This window comes from Dama dama, chromosome 31 (genome assembly GCF_033118175.1).
Source record: "Dama dama isolate Ldn47 chromosome 31, ASM3311817v1, whole genome shotgun sequence".
Classification (NCBI taxonomy): Eukaryota; Metazoa; Chordata; class Mammalia; order Artiodactyla; family Cervidae; genus Dama; species Dama dama.
Genome location: NC_083711.1, coordinates 16,584,932 through 16,612,862, shown reverse-complemented (window position 1 = coordinate 16,612,862; position 27,931 = coordinate 16,584,932). Strand labels below are relative to the sequence as shown.

At 42.7% G+C, this 27,931-nt stretch overlaps 1 protein-coding gene across 6 annotated transcripts in view; it reads right to left on the bottom strand.

Moving 5' to 3' along the window:
• Positions 1–1,612: 1,612 nt before the first annotated feature.
• Positions 1,613–27,931, bottom strand: part of APP (amyloid beta precursor protein) — a 287,707-nt gene continuing 261,388 nt past the window's right edge. For 3 of the 6 annotated variants that reach the window (XM_061134302.1, XM_061134304.1, XM_061134306.1), the window contains 4 exons: positions 23,348–23,401; positions 16,622–16,722; positions 13,271–13,417; positions 1,613–2,846 (listed from right to left, as the gene is read on the bottom strand). In XM_061134302.1, coding sequence (XP_060990285.1) covers positions 2,745–2,846; positions 13,271–13,417; positions 16,622–16,722; positions 23,348–23,401 — 404 coding nt within the window. In that variant the 3' untranslated portion in view covers positions 1,613–2,744. The remainder of the gene's footprint in view (positions 2,847–13,270; positions 13,418–16,621; positions 16,723–23,347; positions 23,402–27,931) is intronic. The other 3 variants (XM_061134303.1, XM_061134305.1, XM_061134307.1) reach the window with 1 other exon arrangement.

The window sequence follows — 27,931 nt, the reverse complement described above, 5'->3', positions numbered from 1 at the left end:
ACCTGCCCGCCAACGCAGGAGACATGGGACGCAGGTTCTGTCCCTGGGTTGGGAAGATCCCCTGGAGAAGGAAATGGTAACACACTCCAGTGTTCTTGCCTGGAGAATTCCATGCACAGAGGACCCTGGCGGGTTACAGTCCATGGGGTCCCACGGAGTCGGACTGAAGTGACTTTGCACACACTCAGGCTTTTCCAATTAAAAGCCACGTACAGTGTATGTGACATTATTTTAAAACAGACATGAAGCAGAGGTTCTCAAGTGGGAGGGTTCTGTCCCTCATAAGGGACATCTCACAATGTCTGAGACAATTAAAAAAAATACAGACTATTAAAAAAATTAATTTATCTTTGGCTGCACGGAGTCTTTGCCGCTGTTGCTCGGGCTTTCTCTAGCTGCAGTATGAGAGCATCTCCACACAGCGGCTTCTCGTTGCTGAGCACAGGCTCTAGGGCACACTAGCTCAGTAGCTGTGGTTCATGGGCTTAGTTGCTCTGAAACATGTGGGATCTTCCCAGACCAGGGATTGAACCTGGGTCCTCTGCATTGGCAGGCAGATTCTTATCCACGGTGCCACCCAGGAAGTCCTCCAGGGACATTTTTGATGATCATTACTGGAGAGCACCACTGGTGTGAAGTGGATGGAGACCAGGAGTACTACCAACATCTTAATGATGTTCGAAACAAGGACCAGGAGTGCTACCAACATCTTAAGGATGTTCGAAACAAGGACTTACTCCCTACAAAATATCAACTGTGTGAGGACTGAGAATACTGCTTTGCCTATAACAATCAGCTGGTCTTAACTTTTATTTTCCTAGAACTCTTCTCTTCATATCTTATTATAGACTGTTCCATTCTCTTTGTATGTTTGTGTTCTCCCAAACTTCACAGTGAAGCCCTGATGCCCACTGCGATGGCATTGGGAGGTGTGGCCTTTGGAAGGTGATTATGTCACGAGGGTGGAGAACTCATGAATGGGATCAGTGCCCTCCTAAGAGAGGCTCCAGAGAGGTCCCAGCCCGTTCCACCACAGCGGGACACAAGAGCTCTGTGACCTGGAAGACGGCTTTCTCCTGACCACACTGGCACCTTGATCTCAGACTTCTAGCCTCCAGAACTGTGAGAAGTAAGTTTGATTTTTTTTAGGCTCTTTTAAAAAACTTTATTTCTAAATTTTTAATAAATTTTAAATAAAAAGGATTAACTGCATTGCAATGTTGCATTAGTTTCTGCCATATATCAACACAAATCAGCCACAGGTATACAAATGTCCCCTCCCACTTCCCACCTGATCCCCAAATTTCTGTTTATAAGCCACCCAGTAGCTTATAATATTTTATTATAGTAGCATGAATGGACTAAGACAGGGACAAACTTGAGGACCGAGATATGGCAGCAAAGTAGTTTGGACCAAGTGAAGACTGGGTTGGGTCTATGAAGTATTTTACTAAAACTGGGAGATGCCTGTTGGCCCTAGTTTCCAGCTTGGGCTTACTGTTAAGACACAACAGGTGTGGATACCCTGCATCAGAAAGCTCTCATCAGTCTTCCGATGACTCAGGATCAGAAGGTGGTTACCATGGAATCATTCACAACAGCACAATGCCGCTCCTCCAATAATGTATTTATTTACATGAAAAGACCATTTTATACAAATTGAAGACAAATCTTGAAGGCTTTGTCCAGGCTTGCCTTCCCCATTCCCTGATTTTGTCCCTTCCACTCTCCTCTTTTTTTGGTATCATAAATAAAGGGTTTTAGACTGGGTGAGAGAACCTAAATCTACTTCCTGTTTCCCCATCCAAAGTTACTTTGAATATCTAATGTCCATAACCATCCTTCAAAGAAAACTCTTGCCCAGAGTCATTTTATTTAATTTATTTATGTAATACAGTGTAGAAAGCTATCATGGTCATAAGCAATGATCCTGTACAATCATCCTGCAGAAAAGTTTTTTGGGAGAATTCTTGGTAATTTGAGACCAGCAGAGCGCTCCTACCCCCCCACCCTCCCCCACCCGTAAAAGTGCTTACAATGAACAGGGATTCTTTTCTTTATCAAAGATCTGAAGATACATGGACGAAAAAAGTCTCAGTTCTCAATGCCTAATGTGTGCACATAAAACAGGCACGGAGAAAATAAACATCTATCCTCGTAATTCCTACATCACACATAGAGCAGAAGCAGCAATCTGTACAGTAAAACGCAATTGTGGGGAAAAAAAAACTTCCTCTAACTCATTTGGATTACATAAAAACGTTGGACTTTAAAATGCATAGTGATCAGGAAAAGAATACTTAAGCAAGAGAAGCAGCTAAACTCCCACGTTCACAGAAAGCATTCCCCCATCGATTCTTAAAGCATATTTCAAAGTAGGACTTAGTTGGGTCACAAACCACAAGGATAATATACAACTGGCTAAGGGGCTACGTGATAAATAATCAGGAGAGAATCTATTCATGCACTAGTTGGATACAGCTAAATTCTTTACAGTACACAAAACCCATTAATAATGTAGTGTCGAGACCGAAATGTGAAGAGAGAGAATACATTACTGATTTGTATATTAATTCAAGTTCAGGCATCTACGTGTGTTACAGCACAGCTGTCGAAAGGCGATAATGAGTAAATAATAAAACAGAAGGGCTTGCTTTTTTTCCGCCTTATTCTTTAAATGAACACCGATGGGTAGTGAAGCAATGGTTTTGCTGTCCGATTTCAGAGGCTGCTGCGGCGGTGGTCTAGTTCTGCATCTGCTCAAAGAACTTGTAAGTTGGGTTTTCATAGCCGTTCTGCTGCATCTTAGAGAGGTGACGCTCCTCTGGGGTCACCGCGGCGTCAACCTGCAGAGCAAGAACCAGGACAAATGAGCTTTAAAAAAAAAACAACAAAAAAACAATCATTTAAGAGCGCACACGGAGAAGCCGGAGAAAGATAAGGTGCACTGTACTCTTTTTTTTTTTTTTTTTAAGCCAAGATTGCAGAACACCCACAAATTGTCCTTCCTTTTCCACTTTGACGGAGAAGAGGAGGTCTTCCCTGTAGCTCAAAAGTTAAAGAATCCACCTGCGACACGGGAGACCCGGGTCGATCCCTGAGTCGGGAAGATCCTCTGGAGGAGGGCATGGCAACCCACTCCAGTATTCTTGCCTGGAGAATCCCAGGGACACGGGATGAGATGGTTGGATGGCATCACTGACTCAACGGACATGAGTCTGAGCAAACTCTGGGAGATGGTGAGGGACTGGGAAGCCTGGCGCGGTGCGGTCCATGGGGTCGCAGAGTCGGACACCACTGAGCGACTCGGCAGCAACGCCCGAGCCCACCAGTTACGCAGATACTCCATCTGCCCACTAGGTGGCGCTCGCAACCTTGACCGGCTGGCTGGCCTTACTGCAGTGCTCATTGGTTGCTTCCCTCCCGTAGTAGTAACTGGATACATTTAAGGCAATCAATATTATTCTCTTCCCCTGTTGGCTTGAAAAAGGACAAATGGCTTCCATGAAAGACTGTTTTACTTGAGAGTGTGGTGTCAAGGTAGAAAAAAAAATTCGAGTATTCGAGAGAGTAAATCTCTCGATTTACTAAGCAGAATGGGTGAGACTCAGAATCTGAACTGCTGAGTATCTCTGCACCCTTGTTTTAGTTTGTTCCCGTTTTTATCAAATTTAATACTTTAAAGAAAGGCTCTTTTAATTAAGATAATGATATAGATGAATCAAAAAATATTAAAAGATAAAGAAAGAACATACTGCTCCAGATTATTATTTTTAACTGATTCTAAAAGCACGTCTGGCTGAAGATTTAAACAGATGCCCTCTGTTGATACGGTGGGTCCTCTGAGTTGTAAACCTGGGTTTGTCCTCCCAGGGTCTCTGTCAGGGCCAGGTCCGCTTTACTGTCTGCAGGCTGAGCCAGATGTATGTTTAGGGCGGGGGAAGGTCTTCAGGTTTCTAGCCTATCTGCTGTACCTCAAACAGGACACAGAAGAGAGGAAGTACTTATCTCTTTGCTCAATACATGAAAACTTACACTGTGTTATTACTGTTTTAAAACAAAAATAACTTTTCCCTCAGATACTGCACCAGGCAAGAAGTCAGCTGCCTGGTGACCACAAGCATGGAGACCTTAAATTAGCTGGAACCAGAGGACTGGTGACCTTGATTCTCCAAATACCACCTGGCTCCCTCACCACCGACCAGCAGAAGGATGTCCACAAGCTGGTCAGGCATCCTATGACCTTCTCCCTCACTGTGTCTTTAAAAACCCTTCCCTGAAAGCCACTGGGGAGGTCAGGTCTTCCGAGAATTAGCTGCCCATACCACTTGAGTGGTTCAGACGGTAAAGTGTCTGCCGGCAACGTGGAAGACCCAGGTTCGTTCCCTGGGACGGGAAGATCCCCTGGAGAAGGACAAGGATCCCCTGGAGAAGGACATGGCAACCCACTCAAGTATGCTTGCCTGGAAAATCCTACGGACAGAGGAGCCAGGTGGGCTACAGTCCATAGGGTCGCAGAGTCGGACACAACTGAGCAACTTCATTTCACACTCACCACTTGCTTGGCCTTGCAACAACCTGTCCTCTGTATCTATGAGTTCAGGTTTTTTTTTAAAGATTTCACATATAAGTGAACAATCACAGTATTTTTCTTTTTCTCTGTCTGGCTTATTTTGCTTAGCATAATATCCTCAAGGCTCATCCGTGTTATCACAAATGGCAGAATTTCCTTCCTTGTAATGGTTAAATAATATTCCATCACATGTGTATCACATTTTCTTTATCCATTCATCCATTAATTGGCACTTACTTTGTTTCCATGCCTTGGCTATTGTAAATAATGCTGTGCTGAACATAGGAGTAAAGATGTCATTTCTAGATAGTGATTTCATTTCCCTTGGATACATATTTAACAGTGGAGTTGCTGGGTGTATGACAGTTCCGTGTTTAGTTTATTGAGGAATCTCCATACTGTTTCCACAGGGACTGCACACTCTTTTGGTCTACATTATTCATTAGCTGGTGGGGTCTAGTCATGGTATATAAATCGTCTTCCATCCCTCGACATGATGTCCCAGCACTGACAGACCTGCTCTCTGGTGTTTTTCCTTATTGGGCTCAGGGGGAAAAACATGGTGACTACAGTTAACAAGACTGTATTTGAAAGTTGTTTAAAAGAAGAGATCTTCAAAGTTTTTATAACAAGAAAAAATTTGTAATTATGTGAAATATAAGCTGTTCACTAAACTCCAGTATTCTTGCCTGGAGAATTCCATAGACCGAGAGGATTGTGGCAGGCTTATAGTTCATGGGATCGCAAAGAGTTAGACATGACTGAGTGACTTTCACTGTCAAACTTATTTTGGTAATCACCTCGCAATATGTACATATATCAAACCATCATGTTGCAAACTTAAAACTAATATAATGTTACATATCAATATATCTCAACAAAAGATTGTAATAAGCTTGTTTTCCCAAGGTTACTTTATGACTCCACCTCATGGGCCAATTGATGCATTTATTTCAGTCTGGGTGAGAGTTAGAATGACTGCCTTGGCTAACCTCAGCGCAGCTGGGAACAGACATAAAACTCCACTGGGAGGACACCGCGCCAACGGATGCTCCACATCACTGTCCCTGGCAGAATAATCAGAGATGTTTCCCCAGCCTTTCTCTTCCTTTGATCTGCTCTGTTTTCAACAAATGAGGTCACCGGGCTTTAATTGGCAATTGTGTCATTAACCAGGACCTTGTAAGTTACAACGCCATCATTAAAGATCAGCAGCAGTAATGAGATTCCCCTTACTCTCCGAATCTGCTTGGTGGGAAAGAGCCTGTCTGCAGTCCTGTGCCGTTAGAACTTGAGCATCTTTCTGCTCTGTGCTACCTCTTAAGTGAGATTTCAAAGAATGTGGAGATTAAAAAGCATCTTGCCGCGGAGATCAGGCACTGCTACGTGTCTGAGTGCAGAAGAAAACATAACGCTGCTTGACTATTGGAGTATTAAACTTGTACTAATACAAGTTTACCTGGACCTACGTCAATCCTCACACTGGCTGCATTCATCAGGGGCAGCTGCTGCTGCTCCTAAGTCGCTTCAGTCGATCCGACCCTGTGTGACCCCATAGACGGCAGTCCTGGGATTCTCTAGGCAAGAACACTGGAGTGGGTTGCCATTTCCTTCTCCAATGCATGAAAGTGAAAAGTGAAAGTGAAGTCAGTTCAGTTGTGTTTGACTCTTAGCGACCCCACAGACTGCAGCCTACCAGGCTCCTCCATCCATGGGATTTTCCAGGCAAGACTACTGGAGTGGGGTGCCACTGCCTTCTCTGCATCAGGGCAGGGGAACAATTAAATACCTGATCTCCTCTTTGAAGGCCAAAGTCAAACTCTTATTTAAGAGAGCACGGCCAGAAACGCGAGGCTCAGAGGACGGTGTGTGAGTCAAGCAGCTAACTTTCCTGTCTTTTCCTGGACACCTTTCTACTTGCTAATCCTCATGACCCTCTGCTGCTGGGTCAAAGCTGGTCAAAGCTTTGGTTTTTCCAGTGGTCATGTATCGATGTGAGAGTTGGACTATAAAGAAAGCTGAGTGCCAAAGAATTGATGCTTTTGAGCTGTGGTGTTGGAGAGTCTTGAGAGGACTCTTGAGAGTCCCTTGGAGTGCAAGAATATCCAACCAGTCCATCCTAAAGGAAATCAGTCCTGAATATTCATTGGAAGGACTGATGCTGAAGCTGAAACTCTGAAACTTTGGCCACATGATGCAAAGAACTGACTCTTTTGAAAAGATGCTGATGCTGGGAAAGATTGAAGGCAGGAGAAGAGGACGACAGAGGATGAGACGGTTGGATGGCATCACCTATCAACTCAAGAGGCATCACCACTCAAACCAACGAGTTTGAGTCCATTCCGGGAGTTGGTGATGGACAGGGGCCTGGCATGCTGCAGTCCATGGGGTCACAAAGAGTCAGACATGACTGAGCGACTGAACTGAACTGAACAGAACTTAATGCTCATGACCCTCTGCCGCTGGGAGGGTGGCTCACGTTTCCTCAGGCCTGCAGTGGGGAGGCTTGGCCCCCAGGTCTCACGAGGGCTTGGAGCTCCAGGAGAAGGGATTACCTTTACAACGTGGCACGCATGGAGTGTGGATGGCATCTTTTTATCCCTAGCTCCTCGAAAGCTAAAGGTGGAATGCTGTGCGCTCTGGTCCACGGATAAACCCACCACTGAAGGAAGTCGGGGGGAGCTTCCTCCCTTGCCGGGCGCAGTGAGCCGTCACTCACGGCTCAGCCATCGCCCTGCTGCAGGCCACCCCCACGAGAGGCCAGTCCACCATGACCCTGGGTGCACGGGGCCTCAACATCGTATCACTTCCCTTCAAGTGGAGCTGGGGGAAGACGGAGCCAGTGGTGCTTATTCTGGAAGGGGTTAGAGAATAGTGGAGCAGGGGACTGAATGCTCCCTCCCGCCTCTTTCCAGGCAGGAACCAGACGTCACTGGCTTGAGATGCAAACCCACTGCACAGCACCTCCGAGCACCCCTTCTCTGGACTTTCTGGGAGCAACGACTGATCTGAAGTCTTCCTCTTCTTCAGAGACCCTGGGACACTCTCTACACTGCACCCCAGCTTGGCTTCCATGGACCACTGCAACTGACCCTTTTATCTCTTCTAGTAACGTTGCGTTGTTGGTTTTCTACTGTGTAAATGTTCACTTTCATGTACACTGTAGACAGCTGAGCCCAAAGAGCTCAATCCATCTGGTCCTAACACCAGAACTTTCGACTACTGTTTGGCTAATGCCCTCTTCCTACCCCTCTCTCCATGAACTCGACTCTTTTGAGGCCACTTATTCCTTCACTATATGCAGAGGAATTTACACCTCAACCATTAAGACTGTAGACATAAAATCTATTTGGATTTCTCCTTAATTTCTAAACTCCCCCTGCTGCCATCTTGGCTCTCAGGTAGGTGCTTTAAGCTTGGAGGAGGGCCAGTGAGCATCCTATTTTAATTTTATTAGGTAGGGTAACCAGCAGGATGTGTGTTGATGGATGACCCTTTATGCACGGCACTGAGTTAGGCCCAACAAGAGAATCTCAGCTTCTAAAGATGTGCCATTTCAGGTCCTCTAGGTGGACAAAGGCTTCCCAGGTGGCTCAAGTGGTAAAGAATCCACCTGCCACTGCAGGAGTTGCAGGTTCGATCCCTGGGTCAGAAGGATCCCTTGGAGAAGGACATGGCAACCCATTCCAGGATTCTTTGCCTGGGAAATCCCATGGACAGAGGAGCTTGGGGGACTACAGTCTATGGGGTTGCAAAGAGTCAGACACCACTAAGCAAGCTTGCGCTGCAGGTGGACAAAGAGTGGAGGGTAAGATAAACTAAACACATAAAATAACTAGAGAGTGTAAGAAAACCAGGAACCTGGGAAGGAAAGTACACTCAGAACAGCAATGAAGTTTTCAAGTTAATCATTTCTCGCTTTTAGTAACCTCGCTATGTTGGTTTTCTACTGTATACATGTTCATTTTCATAATTACATTTCCTTATTTCTCTAAGTAGCTCAGTTATATTTATTGCCTACATCAAGGAATTTTCAGGCACAGCCGGAACTCCCCTGCTCTGCTGATACTTTCCTTTGACTTTCTAGTTTCTACTCCTGCTTCTGATTCCAATCTCCTGCAGATTTTGAGTCTACCTTCGATTTTTCTTTCTTTCTTTAATATTTACTTGACTTGCCTGGTCTTAATTGCAGCATGTGGGATCTAGCTCCCTGCCCAGGGACTGAACCGGGCCCCCGGCATTGGGAGTGTGGCGTCTCAGCCACTGGACCACCAGGCAAGTCCCATCCCTTCACTTATTCTTCCTGTTGCTTCCCATTTAGCCTTTCCAAACTGCCAGACTGCTCTACATTCCTGCTGTCAGTGGTTGCTAGATGCCTCCACTAAAACTTGACTTTCTGCCCGGAAGAAAGGACCCATAGCGACATATTTTTATAGTGTCACTAATCTGAGAGCACTCTCCTTCAAAAGAGTCATACGCTGTTATCTCCATAAAAAGCTAAATAAGGAACCCTCTTACTCAGATCCTTCATGAGATGACTGGGGCAGGGGAGAGGAAACCTCTGGTGTTCCACTTATCATATTTGCAAAAGAAAATATTTAAAATTCTTTAATCAAGAGGCTTTATGCCATGTATTTCCTATTAAAGGTGAAGTCTCTGTCCAGAAGGTGTAGTGGAGAGAGCTCCAAGATATATTTTAAAATGTTCACTGTCAACTGACATGAGTGTAGAAAAGGCCCGTCTGCTCCTAACAGAACTTGGGGTCAGTGGGATTTGCAGAACCTCACTGGCAGGACAAAGGTGGGCAATTCAGTGGGTGCTGGGCTCGTCAGCCACCAGAGATGGTGTGTGTGATCTGGGAAACAGTAACAAAGGGCTGTCTTGTCACTCCTGGACAAACCAGCAAAGCATGGTCATCTCCATGAGAAACCATGGCTAACGACTTACAGACTGGATTTCTGGCTTCACAATGAAGCAAGTTATTAGATCAATACTTACTGCTTAGTTTTGGTCATCTCCATGAGAAACCATGGCTAACGACTTACAGACTGGATTTCTGGCTTCACAATGAAGCAAGTCATTAAATCAATACTTACTGCTTAGTTTTGCAAAACAAAAACTAGTGACTGCTCACCTCCAACTGGTAACTTTTCTATGAATAAAAGCACTAGGCGTGCTTCACTTGCTCATCTTTGTGATCGCCTGCAGCAATCCTTCCCTCTAAGAAGGAGCGAATCCCTGGAGACTAAAGCTTTTGTTGGGGTTTCTCCTTCATGGCTGAATTCTGTTCTGACAGACGTAGACCCATCCATCTGGGGATACCCATTTACTCATTTTTGTTCTTAGTGAAATAAGGTTACTCATTAATGAAACAGGTTAACCAGCCATCTAGTCAAGGCTATGGTTTTTCCAGTGGTCATGTGTAGATGTGAGAGTTGGACTATAAAGAAAGCTGAGTGCAGAAGAATTGATGCTTTTGAACTGTGGTGTTGGAGAAGACTCTTGAGAGTCCCTTGGACTGCAAGGAGATCCAACCAGTCCATCCTAAAGGAGATCAGTGCTGGGTATTCATTGGAAGGACTGATGCTGAAGCTGAAACTCCAATACCTTGGCCACCTGATGTGAAGGGCTGACTCATTTGAAAAGACCCTGATGCTGGGAAAGGTGAGGGCAGGAGGAGAGGGGATGACAGATGATGAGATGGTTGGGTGGCATCACTGACTCAATGGACATGAGTTTGAGTAAACTCCGGGAGTTGGTGATGGACAGGGAGGCCTGGCGTGCTGCAGTCCGTGGGGTCGCAAAGAATTGGACACGACTGAGTGACTGAACTGAACTGAACCAGCTGGCAATCAACTTATTTCCTTGTCCTTAAGGGGGAGAAGCCCATCAGACAGGCAGAGAAATGGGGGTGGGGGGAATCACTTGATTCGGCACATACTCTGAGAGCAATGGTGTTGAAACCCTCTTTCATGCTGCATCACCCTGGCCAGGTGAGGCAGCCCAGGTGCTCAGGCTGGGTTGCAGTTCTGTGTGTCTGAATTCAGCTGGACTATCACCTTCCTGAGGGCTGGGATGGTATCCAGTGCCTTAAATGAAGATCTCTTCCAAAACTCAACATAGAGCTTGACGAAGGCTTGGGTTACCTACGGACTGGAGAGAAAGGAAGACCTCTCCAGGGAGAAAGAGATGGTTTCTGGGCTCTTCACAACATCCTTCCTTTAAAAAAGAAGGAGGTGAGCAAAAATAAGGAAGAGAAACACCAAAAGAGGTGGGGCGGTCAGTCTAGCAGTTCCCAGTTGCTCTTAAGCTAACAAAATGAACAACAAGAGAAGGGCTGAAGGACTTCTCTTCCCACAGGGATGCTTTCTGGCTTAAAAATTAATTCACTTTTTTCAGAACTCGTGTTAAAGCGTCAACTGCTCTAACAGTCCAAAACCGAGGTGACCTCTTTTTGCTAAGTAATCAAAAAAAATTTTTTTTTTATCCCAGGAAGCTGTGTGTGTGCATGCTAAGTTGCATCTGGCTCTTTCTTATTCCATGGACTGTAGCCTACCAGGCTCCTCTGTTCACGGGATTCTTCAGGCAAGAATACTGGAGTGAGTTGCCATGTCCTTCTCCAGGGGATCTTTCCCACCCAGGGATTGAACCTGCATCTCTCATGTCTCCTGCACTGGCAGGCAGGTTCTTTACCACTAGCGCCACCTGGGAAGCCCAAGGTTTGCTTAGATAACTATATAAAAGGCTTCCCCGGGGGCTCAGATGGTAAAGAATTGGCCTGCCATTTGGAAGACTCGGGTTCAATTGCTGGGTCAGGAAGATCCCCTGGAGAAGGGCATGGCAACCCACTCCAGTATTCTTGCCTGGAGAATTCCATGGACAGAGGAGCCTGGCAGGCTGCTCGTGGGGTGGCAAAGAGCCAGATACGACTGAGCAAGTAACACTTTCACTTTTCATATAAAAGGCAGGAGTGCTAACACTAAATATACATCAGTGATTCTCAAAACTGACTGCATGTTTGATTCAGCTGCAAAAATCTTCTACACTGAGATTTCTGGCCTCCTATTCGGAAATTCTGTTTTCCAAAGTCTGGGGTGGGATATGGGGAATGTGTCCTTGGAAATCGGTACCTTGTAAGTAAGTCTCAGCACAATCATGGCAGTCAGCTCTGAGACGCCTCGTTTCATTGCCCAGCATTGTGGGGCTCTGATATGGACTGTATCGCCCCCAGAGTCCCATGCTAAAGTCCTAATTCCCAGTACTTTATATATAACACCCATACATTTGTTGTTTAGTTGCTAAGTCGTGTCTGACTCTTCGCGACCCCATGGACTGGAGCCCACCAGGCTCCTCTGTCCACGGGATTTTCCAGGCACGAATACTGGAGTGAGTTGCCATTTCCTACTCCAGGGGATCTTCCCGAAGACCCAGGGATCGAATTCACGTCTCTTGCGTCTCCGGAATTGGCAGGTGGATCCTTTATCCCTGTGCCACCTGGGAAGCCCTCCTCTGACCTTGACTCTACTGAATTTGACACTGAAAGAACACTTCTTTTGTCTGGTCTGTTTTCTCATGTATAAAATGAGATCAATTAATTGATCCTTGAGATCTTTTTTGGCTCTAGCAATTCTCAACTTCTCAAGATGTATTAATTCACTTTCTTTAATAGTTTCCTGAAAACTACATAAGCCGTGAGGTTTTCCTCTTCTCAACCTGCATTTTAAATGCATATAAGGAACTTATTTGTACATTTTATTTTACAGTATTTTATGTCATAGGTTTAAGGAGTCATATTTGAATCTTGCAGCTTAATCTATTTTGCTGGTGTAACTTACTACCTCTGTGTTGTACATACTCCTATTTTCCACAGGTTGGGCTGTTGGGAGAGTCTCGAGGAAATGGAATTATCACTTTGTGGGTCTTTTCTCCATCTTCAGGGCTGCTGCACTAACACCTTGAAACTAAGACATTTCAGGTGCAAGGAAGGGCAAGCTAACAGGTTAACAACCTTGACTAATTTTGTATATGTTGTTCAACCCTTGGGAGCGAAGTGATTTTCTGTGAAACTCTAAAGGTTGGAGACTGTTAACTGAAAATTATTTACTATTACCTGGCTTGAGTTAGAAGACACATGATTAATTTAAAAGTCCAGGAATAGGGGCATGCCTCGTGGTCCAGTGGTTAAGAATCCACCTTTAGTGCAGGGGACACATGTTCAGTGCCTGGTCGGGGAACTAAGATCCCACATGCCACAACTAAAGAGCCCACACGCTGCAACTGTTGAGCTCTCAGGTGCAACAAAGACCCCAGCATAGCAAAAAAAGAAAAAAAATTCCAGGAATAAATGTGTCAAAAAATGTTTTGCAACAAAATGCAGCCTTCCACCTCCTTTTTTATTTGTTAACTTTTTTTAAAAAAAAATGTTTCATGGCAATCACAATGTCCTTTAGCCAGGCATTATCCTTAGTATTATTTTGATATTTCAATACAAAATAGGAAGTTGAAATAGCATATATCCCCAATGCCTTGACCACAGTAGTTATAAGTCAGAATGAATAAAAACCAGAAGCAAGAAAATAGTTGCAACTTGAGATTGTTTTTTTCAAAGAAGAGATACTTGGATGATTCTAACACCAAGCAAGAGTTCCTTTATCGTCTTTAACTCCCAGTTGCAGACACGCGGCCAGGTTCACCTACCTCCACCACTCCATGATGGATAGATGTGTACTGTTTCTTCTTAAGCATCACCAGGGTGATGACGATCACTGTTGCTATGACAACACCGCCCACCATGAGTCCAATGATCGCACCTTTGTTGGAACCCACATCTTCTGCAAAGAACACCTTGAAAACAAATCAAGAAAAAGGATTGTAACTATGGGAGATGTATGGATGAGGAATGTGAAAAGTTTCAGTACATCCAGTCTACATTTTATGCCGTAAGTTTGAATTGTTGGTCACTCAAATTATTTGGTGCACACTTGAAAAAAAGCCAAATAATACTGACTAAACATGACATCTTCAGTCTATAGAATAATGTACAACATGCCTTCCCCAGTCCTGGAAGAGCCACTCCCCCCTACCCCTACCCTCCAATATGTCTTTAGGAAGGCAAACAGCAGCCCGCAGGGATCTGAAACCCCCAAACAGGTAGACATTCTGTAAGTGGGGGAGGGCAGCTCTTAGATCTATCAGACACTGGAAAGGCACGGTTCATGATTATGAAAGGAGGTCAGTATCTTCCCAGTCACAGCAGGTTTAAACTGGGAGACCTGATGCATGACAGCTATGCCTTAGGTACTTCTCCAAACCACAGATGCCCTCGTTTTCTTAGAAGGACATTTTCAACACACAGGAACATGCATTCTAAGACAAAGGCATTAAACAGAAGAAAAAAGGCATCTTGTTACCTACTTTAAGCCACAATCATTCAGCAAGACACTAATTAACCTTGAGAAGCATCATATGCTTATAAGGCACTTATTTCAAAGAGGAGAAGCCGTTGGCACCAAGATAAGAATTTTAATAGCCACACATTGACACGTGCGTTCTTACTATGATGTCTCTGGCAACCCAACTAAAAATGTTTTAGTCTTGATGTTTATTTGAGTTAAACATGAAAAGAATTTAGAGAATACTGTGAAGAAGAAATTTATTCAGTGATAAATTTATTACACTACATTCCTTCATACTGTTTGTAAAAGCAAGTCATTATTTTTCATCTTTACATGAATGGAATTATAAAAGCACACTGCAACTTTTATCATCTTTTATGTAAGGAGATGCTCTTATGCCAGATCACCTGGCTTAATTACTATGGAATATATGCCATGTTTGCTATATAAATTAATAAAAATAGCCCCCTAAATAATTCTTTTGATATAATCTCAAGATAGTACAATGACAGTCAAAACTAGAACATCCCAGCAATGTGAAAAGGCGCCATGAAATGCAGCGAATAAAGCAAATTTCGAAAAGTTTTATCCATAGTTTATCTGCAACAAAACTAGAAACTGTTCATAATTATGTCCGTTTCTAAACAAATATGCTCCCTCAACATATCTGTAAAGAACAGATCATTAATTAGCTAATGATACAAGTATGCGGTAATCAGAAATGTGTGTAAGTCTGGACATCTTCCTGTGTCTTTATGAAAATAGTGTAATTTTGTAATATTCATTGCACTAATTATAGTACATTATCTTATCAACTAGTTCAGTAGAGGGAGCTGATTCTCATAATTGCTGCTGCCGCCGTTAGTCACTGTCGCGTTACAGGAGTTTGTGTAATTGCAGAGATGGGTTTTCAGGACCCAAGCACCAGAAAACGCAGGGCCACACATTAATCTTCAGCTATCTGCCCACCAGCTTCCAACTCTTCAGCAGAATTCCCGGGTTTTTTCCTTTTTTATTAACCTCTTCAGCATCACCCAGATCACGAGTGGCCCCGATTCTGTAACTGACACTGGATTACCTGCCAAGGAAAACCATGCTTCAAAGAGTCCAGTGGCTGTTACTGAAAAGATTATGGGAGCTGAAATGCACATGTGAACCGCAAGTCAGTTTGGATTTGCCCCAGTCGTTTAGAGTGAAAAGAGGCACACATCATACTTCACAGGTGCTTCTGTCACGGTTTAACACTTGGATTTATGAATTTTATTCATGAATATTGGAAAGACAGTTTCCTCTTGAGAGGGAAAAAGACTCATACACTTATACGCACACAAACAAAAATAAAGTGCCTAAGAGTGTCCTTCTCAAGGATAATTATTGCTTTCAGAATTTTACTACCACCTTTATTCACAACTGAATGTGCAATCAAATTGTTTTCATTATTAGTTTAAGCCACTCACTCTTAAGATGGGAGGAACCCTAACATCATGAAGGACTGATTTACCTGAGGCTTTTGGTAAAGGGCTTTCTGTAACTACCTTAAAGGAGATGATGGGTGTTTTTTATTTACTCCAATTCTTACATTGAGGGGGGGGGGAAAGGGTGAGTGTATCTGAAAAGGAAGCCACTGTCTTTCCTGCCCAAGTCTTCTGCTGACCAGAGCCGCTGGGGACAGCGCTCATCTACCCCTTCCACCCACCTCCAGAGGTCCCAAACATCCTGCTCCTCAGGAAGAATTTAAAGTGTGGGGAGGGGACCGAAGGATGGGCAAGGGAGAAGTGAAGAAACCCAGGGAGAGAGTTCCACATGTGAAATTAAGTAAATGGCCATAATGCTGTTTTGTGAACCCAAGTAGTATTTGCACACATTTATTTGTGATTTTGATCCTTCACACACACCTACCGTAAACCTGCTGTCCTAGAAAACAGAAATGAAGTTGGTGAAAATGGCTGCTAGACTAGAAATTAATTTCATTTTAAGTCCTTTGTGGGCTTAACTGCTTTCTAGACCTATTTCTGTTGTTGTTCAGTCGCTAAGTCGTGTCTGACTCTTCGCGACCCCATGGACTGAAGCACACTCCTCTGTTCTCCACTATCTCCTGGCATTTGCTCAAATTCATGTCCACTGAGTCGGTGGGGCTATCAAACCACTTCATACACTAAGAACTACCATCTAAAGAGCCTCTTTTTCTTTTCTTCCTGTCTTCATGATGATCCTATAGGCAAGCATGTTATTTTTGTTTTAATCTTTTCCTTAACTGGATTTCTGACCCGGGAGGAATGTGAGTCATTTGGCAAGACAGAGTGGCCAGAAGAGGGAGATTATGTCACCTACCAATTTTTACTTATTTATTTTTCTAGCTATTTTTCATTGGGGTATAGCCAATTAACAATGTTGTGATCGCTTCAGGTAAACAGTGGAGGGACTCAGCCACACACACACACACACACGTATCCATTCTTCCCCAAACTCCCCTCCCATCCAGCCTGCCACGTAACATTGAGCAGAGTTCCCTGGGCCCTGCAGTAGAACCTTGTTGGCTAATCCATCTTAAAGATAGCCGTATGCACACGTCCATCCCACAAGTTCGTTCTCTAACTCCGTGCGTCTGCTTCTGCTTTGTAAGTTCATTTGTATCATTTCTTTGTTCACTTACCAATTTTTGATGATGAACTTCATATCCTGAATCATGTCGGAATTCTGCGTCCATCTTCACTTCAGAGATCTCTTCTGTCTTGATGTTTGTTAATCCTGAACCTGTATGACACCATAAGCATTGTACCATAATCAAAACACACAGGCCAGTCCATTTGTTTTATCTATAAACAATATCATTACAATACAAAGCCTACCAGAAACTTCCTCCTAAGCCTAAAGTTAGACAAAAACAGATTAATGACTTTCTTCAAGAAAAATGACACCTTATATTTAAATCCTTAACCACTACCTTTTTTAAACAAAAAGAAATTAAAGATTAAAGAAATTTGAACTTAAGACTTCTATTGCCTTTAAGCACATGCTATAATTTTTTTTCTTAATGGGGAAAAACAGAAGTTAAATGCTAGTTGGGAGGCTGGCAACGATTTGTTCCCAGAATATGCTGGCTTGGTTTAGGGGCTTATTGCTTAGCCTATAATGTGTCTCTTTCCTTCAGAAAAAGCAATAAAAGGCTTTAAAAATGAGCATTAATTACCTGGTGGAACAAAACTGCTACTTTGGGACTTTGTTCCTATTACAAATAAATTATGCTCATGCATCTATGCAGTGAAGCTCTGTAAAAATCGTATCATTTATTTAATTAAGTGATTTAGTTACAGATATTAATACAAAATGTAACTGGTTCATCTGCTGAATAAAGAACTGCAGTACATAATTTTTGAAAAATGTTTCTGTGGGACTAAGAGAATTTCTAATGTACTAATGCTTCTTTATAAATTACTATATGATCCTTACACTAATTGTTATCATGAATTTAATTTTTCTGATGGTAATTTGAAGCTTAAAAACAAAACACAAAGTAATTTTTAAAACCCAAAGTGAAAGAGTGCAATATAAATATGATTTACATGTTGTAGTGTTTAAATATCAGAAGTCTGAATTTTAGGATGAGAATGGCTTCTAAGATCACCTGTTTTCTGCTCTTCACACCCGGGGTAAACTCTCAGCTCTGCTTGAAAAGAGAGGAATTCATCAGTTTGCCTCCATTTTCAGACAGCTTTGTCTATTAGAATGGTGTTTCTTACACTGAGCCAAAACCAGTTTCCTTGTAACTTCCACTTTTTGTTCAACACAGAATAGGCCTGAACCTCCCTTCTGCACAATAGCCTTGAACAGATCAGAAACTCAAGAAGAGATGTCACGTTCCTGCTGATTTTTCTCCTACTTGGGCTCCACGTTCCTGCAGCTCCCATGGGACCTCATTTCTTGCTTTTGGTCTGTCGCTCTTACAATCCTGTCTACAAGGTGCTGTGAACCCTGTCACACATCTTGTTAAAAGTGAAAAGCAATGGCCACAGCGTATGATGGGCCAGTCTGACAGCACGCTCTATACAAAAGGGAACGGGATAATTTGACAAGATCCAGGGAGCCCATGCTGGTTATGACATATCACTGATTCCTTGGCCAATTGCTCAAAGAGCTTCCACTTAACAACCTATTCAAAAATGGACCCTAGATCAACGTCAATCTCCATCCAGCTGATGGCCTGTGATGCTGTCTTCTGCTCGTCAGAAATACGTTTTCTTATTCCTGTCTTCCCAGGTCTTGCTAGTCCACAAAGATCAGTGAGAGCGGTTCTGTGATCTCGCCCTCAAGTTCTCCAAGCCTGTGAGTTCCCTGGGTCCTGGGGACTTACACTTGGGTAGAGAAGTGTGGTAGTTTAAAAATACAGCCACAAATTATAGATGCTCTTACCATCAAGAGGTGGGACTTAATTCCCTTGTGTGTAGACCTGATATATACAGACTTGCTTCTAATGAACAGAATGTGGCAAAAGTGGTGTTGTGTGACTTGAGACTGGATTGTAAAGGACAGCTTCCTTTGTAAATCTATCTCAGATCACTCGGTCTGGGGAAAGTTGGCTGCCATGTTGTGAGGGTACTCAAGCAGTCCTACTAAAAAGATTCACATGGTCAGGCACCGAGGTCTCCTGCCAAATGCCACGTGAGAGAGCCATCATGGAAAAAAACCCGACCAGCCCAGCCAAATCTTAAGCCCTCAGATGCATGGAGCTGTGGCAGATGTCTTGATTGCAACCTCCTGAGAGACCCTGAGCCTTAAGCACCCAGCTAAGCCATGCCTGAAATCCTTGAAATTCATTATAAGAAGTGAAATGTTTATTTATTTTTTTTTAAGAAGTGAAATGTTTATTTTTAAGTTGTTAAGTTATGGGGTTATTTATTATATAGTAATAGATAGCCATCACAAAAGACTGTGTGCTCAGGTGTGTCTCTTTGCAATACCATGGACTGCAGCCTGCCAGGCTCCTCTGTCCATGGGATTTTTTACAGGCAAGAATACTGGAGTGGGTTGCCATTTCCTCCTCCATGGGAATCTTCCTGACCCAGGGATCAAACCCACGTCTCCTGCGTTTCCTGTGGGTTCTTTAACCACTGCGCCACTGGGAAGCCCATTACAAAGGACAAGTGCCTTCTTTTCTCATCTTCATCTTTCTAGGGCTTTGATTTCCTTTTAACAAAAGACCATTCTCTTCAATATACACATGAAAGACAGAAGCACCATCAGAGTGGGGCAATCTCTCCTCTCATCTTTTAACTGGTCCGCTCAGCGCACTGACTGTCCCTGACCTCTAACCCCATCACAAGAACTGTAAGGCTCCCCATTCTTATTTATGTTCCTGCCTTAAAATGAGCAGCACTTTCTAATAAATTTCATCTTATTCTGACCTTTAGTCTTCGTGAAACAAATTTTTATTGGGCTGTGACATTAATGCTTGTTTATCCCTCATTAGTTGTACATTTTTCTCTTTCTACAAACCCTTTTAAATCTGAGGTCCTTTTAAAACTAAAGTCATTTCTCTATACCTTACCTCTTTCTGTCCTCAGGACCTAACAATGCAACAGTTAAAGTTGTATTTCTGAGATTTTAAGAAAACTCTCTTGAATACTCTTTCCTTCAAGATTTGTGAGACAAAATAACCACATTATAAAAAGGTAAAGAATGAGCTAGCTTTTCACTCAAAACTTAAAAAACCCACACTCTTCCTGAAAGGATATCAAGAGTACTTTCAATGGTCAAAAAATTTTCAAAATCATGCAGTAAGTCAGAACAACAGATTATGGCACAATAGTTTGCAGGACTTTCAGCAGAAAAAGAGTTTAATTTTTTTGTACAGCATGTATAGTCAGTCACTGAAGAGCCTTTCACTACGCAAATTTCATTTAAAGGGGAAAAACTAATAAGCTTTCACCAGGGAAATATCGTTGATAATAAAAGCTGAAACTGTGTCTAGTGATACGTGATGATTTAAGAAGATGCAAATAAATCGCGTGGCCCTTTGCTTTCTGGTCTACCCGATGCAATCCCTGAGTCATTCTGATTCTACTCTAAGCCCTGCTGGGACTCTTGTTCTCTAAGTCATGGTGAGTCAGGAATAGCCTGCTGTTCATTTGAAGGACCTTTCTCAAAGGATCTGGTTTTCTTTATTAGGACTGGAGAACAGTGGTTAAATTATAGTGGAAACATACCTCAGAGACATTGGGGGTTTAATTTCAGACCATCACAATAAAGTAAATATTGCAATAAAGTGAGTCATAATCATTTTTTGGTTTCCCAGTGCATATAAAGGTTATGCTTGCACTGTACTGTAGTCTATTAAAAAAAAACAATGTGTGTACCTTAATTAAAAATACTTTATTGCCAAAAAAGGCTACCCATCATCTCAGCCTTCAGTGAGCTGTAATCTTGCAATAGTAACATCAAAGATGATTATCACAGATCACCATGATATAATGATAATAAAGAAGTTCGGAACAACCAGAGAGTTACTGAAAAGTGACCTAGAGTCACGAACTGAACAAATGCTGCTGGAAAAATGGAGCTTGCTTATCTCAGGGTTGCCACAAACCTTCAGTTTGTAAAAAAATGCAATAACTGTAAAGTGCTATAAAGTGAGGTATGTCTGTATTTGTCTTCTTTATTCTGGTCAAATGGTGTAACTCATCCTTCAGAGTCTATTTCTCTCAGGAAGTAAGCCTAGGGGAGTAGCTATAAAGGTCACTGTTCCCAGAAATCACTACTGATATTATGGTTTCCCTCCACGACACTACATTCTAGAAGTTACTGTGTCCTGGTATTTCAGATAAGAAAGTCAAGAAGAAGCCCTTTTCCTCAGCTGTGATTATACAAAAGCCATTTCCCTACTTGTTTCCAAGTGACAACAGTGATTGTTCAAAAAACAATGCCATCAATTGAATGACACGATGGGACAATCTTGGAAGGGTCTTCTAAGTTCAGGAAGAATAACAATATAATTTGGCACAGCAGATTCAGGCATGCGGTCTCAGAAAGTGTGATGATGAAGAACCAAAACCAACGCTATTCAACAGAAAACGTAGGGGGAAATTGATCCACATGTCCAAGAGACTCATTACAAGTGCAGAAAATACAGGGCATATGTATATCTTAATACACACGCAGCAAGTAAAGTTATTCAGAAACATACCTTAGTTAGAGTCTGCCTCACTTTCTCTCTGAGAATTCTTTCCCATCTATGGCCCTCTCCTGGGGGAACTCAAGTTTTACAAGAGTGTAAGAAAGGGAGATTGGCCACAGTCATTCTCTCATCCATACAGAACTCTTCTCATCTTGGCCAATGGATGTGCTCCAAACCTTTCAAAACCCATCCCGAAGTTCATCTTCAGCAATGCACCCCTCGGTTAATGGCCCACCTGCTCACATTCCAATCATCACAGGTGGTTTACACTTTCTGTTGCTTTGAATTTCCCTGTCTTTCTAATTCCATCTCATCTTTCTAAATATGTACAGTGTGACTCTTCTATGTCACTTCAAGCTCCTGAGAGCAAGGACCTTATCACTTCAATTCTTTCAACCCTCCAAGCAGCTGAGGGGTCTTCATAAAATAGCAAAAGGAGCTACTGCCAATGTTAGAACGGGGACTTTAGAAAAGGCTTCTTCCCATCTCTATATATCCTCTAACTATTCTCTAGCTTTTCCCTTAAAACAAATTGCTTTTGTTTAAGAATGCATGGAGAATTCTGTTTCATGTTAAAATTAAAAAAAAAAAGACTTCGGTGGTGTTACCTCTTCCTGGGTATTTCAGTAGGAACATAATGGCCCTGTGTGCCCAATACAGCAATTTAATAAAACTGGTTGAGTGAGTGCTTCTAATTCACACTGTCTGCTTGTGGATGAGAAGCATCTCTTCCTTTAAAAATAAAGTAAGAAGTGCCATGAAAAAATGGCCCAAGGCAAAGGACCAACCTGAGCTGGTCTCAAATGCAATTAGAACGGAACCAGCCCTCAGCCTTGAGTCCTACCAGTGGGCTGAGCAGGCTGGGGATGTGTCAATTCCCGTTCCTTGAAATTCACGTGTGTAACACGGGCAATAAGGAAGACGTTAGGCGAGCTGAAGTTGTGCCTGACTTACTGTAGTTCATGTCTCTGAAAAGCCCTACAGAGACGGATCATAGAATCAAGGAGATCGGCTGTCAAGATCTGTCACTCCACCGTCCCTGATGCCCTGTTAATTACACTGCAGAGGCTCGAAGAAGCCACAGGCAGACTCTGAATTTCTCGATGATGGTGGTTGGAGGCAGATGCAATCTGAAGCTGAGCTGGAAGTAAGAGGGGCAGGGTCTGCTTCTGGCCCTGCTGCTGGCTGCATCTGAACAGGGGATCAGGGGTCAACAACCTCCGAGCATTAACAAGTCCCTGTGAGGTTAACGCCCTGTTCTGAGATGACTGCAGGGGACGTTATGAGGATACAGAGGGAAAATATGGGTAGGGTTGCACCCTTGGGAGTAAAATCTTCCCAAAACATACATAGAGATTTGTCAATTCGGTTAACTTCTCTCCTCTTTCCGATCCACTGAAAGCAAAGGGGCTATCAGCTGGGTGAGGTTGTGCGTGGGGTCAAAACCAGGCATGTATGTTTCTGTTCTGTGTAAAAGTAAATTTGAGACCTAGGCTCAATAGAGAACAAAGGTGAAAACATGTTTCTTCTTAATGCTCAGGAAATTACAAAAGAAGAGACCTGTCCATACTAGTGTTAATGGGAATTTAAAGTAGCATAAAAGATAAAGGGCTTGTATGGAAAATTAGGCACGGGACTTCCGCTGTGTTTTAGACACTCATCAAGAATAACTATCTACAACCCACAAAAGATAAAATGGAAATATTTCTGGGCTCAAAAGATATTCCAATTCTGCTATTTTTAGGAAGACACGTCTAACTGAAGAATTGAAGTTTGAACCCAGTTCAGTTAGAAACGGGGCATCCGGACACCAAACAAGAAAGGAAGAAATGAGATGTTCCTAGCAGTAACCGGGTGGACACCAGCTGGAGTCTACGTCTGTGTAGGTCTCCATTTTTTGAGGAAAGATAGGGTCTCTAGAATACTCTCTCCACTTGGAAAAAAAAAAAAAAACCCCAATCATTAGAAGGGCTCCTTTTCATTGTCTCAAAAGGAATGCTCAGAAAGAAAAAAAAAAAAGTCACCTAATGAGGAACTTGGGAAATGAAGTGTAAGGGAAAACGATGGGAGAGTTTTAAAGTTTGGTTTCCACGGTCCTTTCACGGCCTGCTTCTCCAACGTTGCAATGCGGAGGGACTGACCCCGGAGAGAGGGGCTGCGTCTGCGTAAGCGCGGGATGCGGAGGGGCAGAGGGGGCCCGGGTTGTACCTGGTCGAGTGGTCAGTCCTCGGTCAGCAGCAGGGCGGGCGTCAACAGGCTCGACTGGGTACAGGAAGCAAGGTACACGGAAAGCAAACAAGACAAATCGAGAGGGTTAAGTTGTGGCTCCCAAACACAGCGCGGGGGAGAAAAAGCATGTGCAATACACAAGTCATATACAAAAAAAAGGAGCAGCTAGAAAAGAACCAGTTAATCCTGAGCATCAAGGGTGGGAGGGGTACCACTTCAAAAGGCTTATCGCTATTCATGTGCCAATCCTACTCCTTAAATTTTCCAATAAAAGCACTCACCAGGATACGCGGCAACATCAAAGCAGAGGGGCTGGTGAGAGTGGGTTTTCCTCTCAGTGAGTTTAGCGATAGTTTCTTGGCTTTTGATTAGAAATAAAATACATGATACCCAGTCCACTGGAAAATCTTAAAGATAACTCCTTTTACAACTGTCCAACCTTATCTTATTTTACACTTAATTAACTACAAAAGGACTCCGTTAAATCCCCAGGGGAAATGCAAATAGGAATTTATCAGGAGAACAAAGCTTCACCACATAATCTGCCATTTAGCGAATCGAATTTGTTCCCAGTTTGAGGGAGGCAGAGGTAAGCCAGAGTTTATCTCCCTCTCTGTATTTTTTTATTTTTCTCTCTCTGTATTTTTAAAGACTGGTTTCTATTTAATAGATGACATACAGTTGAAATATATGAAGTGAGAGTATTTCCTTTTGTGTTTGTCGACTTTCACAATTTGGGGTTTGACCCAAAGAAAACGTTGAGGGCAGCACAATACTGTCCACTATTATTTGCCATTAGCTGGTATTTCCAAAGTGCTTCTGGTTCTCAGAAAATATTAAGTTAAACTTATCCTGGTCTTTCAAGAAATGGGCAAGGGGGAGAAGCAAAGCTTTTAGGATTAACAATGGACAAGGGGACAGAGAAACCAGGCTGCTTGTTGTTCTTTAGTGGCTTAGTCACGTCTGGCTCTTTTGTGACCCCATGGACCGTGGCCCCCCAGGCTCCTCTGTCCATGGGATATCCCAGGCAAGAGTACTAGAGTGGGTTGCCATTTCATTCTCCTTCTTCCTGACCCAGGGATCGAACCCACGTCTCCTTCATTGGCAGGTCGATTCCTTACCACTGAACCCCCTGGGAAGCTCAGTAAAGCCAGGAAGGAGGGAAAAAGCCTCTTGGGTATGGCCCTGGAGACAGAAAGGTAAGAAGATAAGAGAATGTGAGCAGTGGTGTCCGTGGGAGCAGAAGGTGTCCTGGATGGGATGGCATTTGGATCAGCAATTTCAACAAGGCCATACAGCTTAGGGATGCATACAGCCCGGGCATTCAAAGGTGGGATGATATGCCCAAGTCAATTCTGAATGCCACACACTAGCAGGAACAGTGAGAGAGAAGAAAACGGCAGCAAGCCAAGTCTTCAAAACAGGAGGGAAAAATGTTGCTGAGAATACCAAGACATTTGGATGCATCCAAAGGAAAAGGTGATTTGGTCCTTTATCATGCAGTCTGGCAGAAAGGGGGGTGGAGACACCCAAACCTGACATTTACAATGTAAGTGACCAAGGGCAAATGACCACATCTGAGGCTGTTTTTTTATAAGTAAAATATTAGTAGAAATAATAACTTATCTTCTGATTGTAACGAGGAAACAAAAATTTTTAACAACCCATTTCAGAAACTCTCCAATACTATAAAATTGCATTTATTAAATATCCTACTTATGAATTAATCTATGACACCTATTGTGAGGATGACTAATACTCTGTTCACTATCAAATGAAGACATACTACTTACTGCAACTCATAAATACATGTGAACAATACTTTTTCTCTGTATTTCATCCTTTTTCCATTGAATAAGGGACTTCACTACTCCTTATAAAAATGGGTGTTCACGGAAGGATTATTGTAGTTTTTGAGGACTTCCTGATGACAAGAGCCCCAAATGGTGCATCAGTTGAAGAAAAAAGATACCAAAATCACAAGGCAAAACCTTCATCAGTGGTTAAATCATTAGAAACTGTGATTCAGGGGGAAGCAGTTGAGTTTGTGGCTGAAGTTAGATTCTGGCTGAAGGCCTGGTGGTCAGGCTCGGGATCCACTTTAATGCCACGACTTCTACTTTCTGTGCAAATCTTAGCAAATCTCATTCTTCCTGAGCCTCAGTCTGTCACAAGGAATCTAGGCTTTCCCAGGGCTGAAACATACACATGTATGCCAAAGACCTTTACAAATGATGAAGCCCTATTCCTTAATTACTCAAAGGAATATGGAAACACATCAACTGTGCATAGAAAAACGTCTGAAAGCTACTACCACAAAAAGCTATCATTTATTCTGGGTGAGAGTTCACTCCTATAAATTTCTCTGCCTTTTTGAAGGTGCATGTATTACTTGAAAACAGTAATAAATATTTTTTCTGTGTTTTGGGAAGATAAACAACAATAGTTTTAGTGATGTAAACCTTAGTTTAACAATGTGAGGCTGATTTAATATGAATAAATATTAAAAAAATAAGGTATTCTTGTGTTCAGTGACCAGACCTCTATGCATTTTTAAAAAGATAATCACATCACTGTTAAAAAACAAAACAAAACACTGACAAGACAAAGGATAGTATTATTCCCAGTTCAAAATAAATATTTCTAATTTTTCAAATAGACCATTTACTTGTTGAGCCAGAAAGTAACCTCAATATAGTGTTCAAAACATGTTATTTTGGCTGTATAGTAAATTAAACATAAGAAGCATAAAAACTTTAGCAGAAATGTGTTATTTCACTGCCTGCAGCAGCTTTGCATCAAATAGTCCCCTACACAAAGAGAGAAATAGGATGGCAACTCAAGGACTTCTAAATTTGTTGGTTCTGGTGCTCACTTCATTAATAACAAACCAATTCTAAGTTAAACGCTGCCCAGAATAAACTCTCCTCCCCACCAGTCCCAAGGTGATAGAAGGGCAACAGGAAACCAGTTTTACATGTAGATTAACTAAGAGGGGCCTGAAAAGGCATGGCTTCCAAGTTTGATGAAAGACATTATTTAATCTCATTTCCCCCATTTTTTAAAAAGTGCTTTGTTCATTGCGGCATTATGGCTAAGTGAAAATGGACCAGGGGGCAATTTCTCGATGCAATCACGCACATCCAGTCTTATAAGACCTCTTATGCCTCTGGAGGAATACTAGACTATTCTGTGTTTGTGTTACACATAGACAAGCTGACTGCTGGCCACAGAGACTTTCCAGTGGCCACTGCATTTTCCTGATCTTCAGCCTGGCCTGTTCAGGCAGTCATGCAAATACAGAACAAACACAAACACTATCAACACAAAAGCTTTCAGCCAGATGATTTCATGATCCATGAGAACAACTGTTTTAGGAACAATAGCCTCACTTTGGTTTAGCCATTTCAGTTTTGTGGCTCAGAAAAGCCACAGAATAAAAATCCCTGAAGGCAAATCGCGGCTGGTCAAAGAGCTTAAAATATTGGAAAACTGTTCTGTGATACACTGATTTGTTCAATATAAATTAAAAGAATGCCTGGGTGACTGACCCTCTCTGTGGATTTGACTGATTGTTCTTGAGAAAAACAACAAATTCTGGTAGGCCTTTGAAGCTCTGATGATGATAAGGATTGCAGGCACAATGAAAGGAAATCCTTTGAGAATTTTAGATATTTTCAATAGCCCTGTATAGGAGCACATGTCGGTAAGATTAGCAAGGAACGAGGCTCTGGGGAGAGGGAGAAGAGGAAGATGGGGAGAAAGAGTGAGATTTTAGGACTATGATATGGTTTGTTACATTCATTAATTTTAAGGATACAGTAAGTCCTCTACATATGAACCTCTGAGTGGTAAGTTTTCAAAGATGTGAACGTGTGGCTGCATATTGAGTCACGTAAGTTAGGTCAAGTGTCTGGGGTACACGGTCACGTGCGTGCGTCTTCTATAGGTGGCTGTGCTTTTCTGTAATTTTTACTGCGTAGTCCAGGATAGAGTACAGTAGTACAGTATCTTTATTTGAAGCCCGGGATGTCCAGAAGCAAGTGTAAAAGCAGCTGGTACTACTGTACTTTTCTTTCTTTTTTTTTTTTAACTACTGTACTTTTCAAGGTACTGTGCTGTAAGAGGAAATGTGTTTTCTTTTTTTGTTTGTTTGTTTGACTTAATTCAGTGATGTTTACTTTTTATGTATTGTGTATCACTCAGTCATGTCTGACTCTTTGCGACCCCATGGGCTGTCGCCCGCCAGGCTCCTCTGTCCATCGGATCTCCCAGGCAAGAATACTGGAGTGGGTTGCTATTCTCTTCTTCAGGGGATCTTCCTGACCCAGGGATCGAACTTGTCCTCCTGCAATGCAGGCAGATTCTTTACCGTCTGAGTCACCAGGGAAGCCCCTTTTATGTATTATTTGTGTGAAATGTATTATACATCTATTACACTATAGTAGTACTATATAGCCAATTGTGTTAGTTGGGTACCTAGCCTAACTCTGTTGAACTTACGAATGAACTGGATTTATGAACGTGCTCTCAGAACGAAACTCCCATTCATATGTAGGGGAC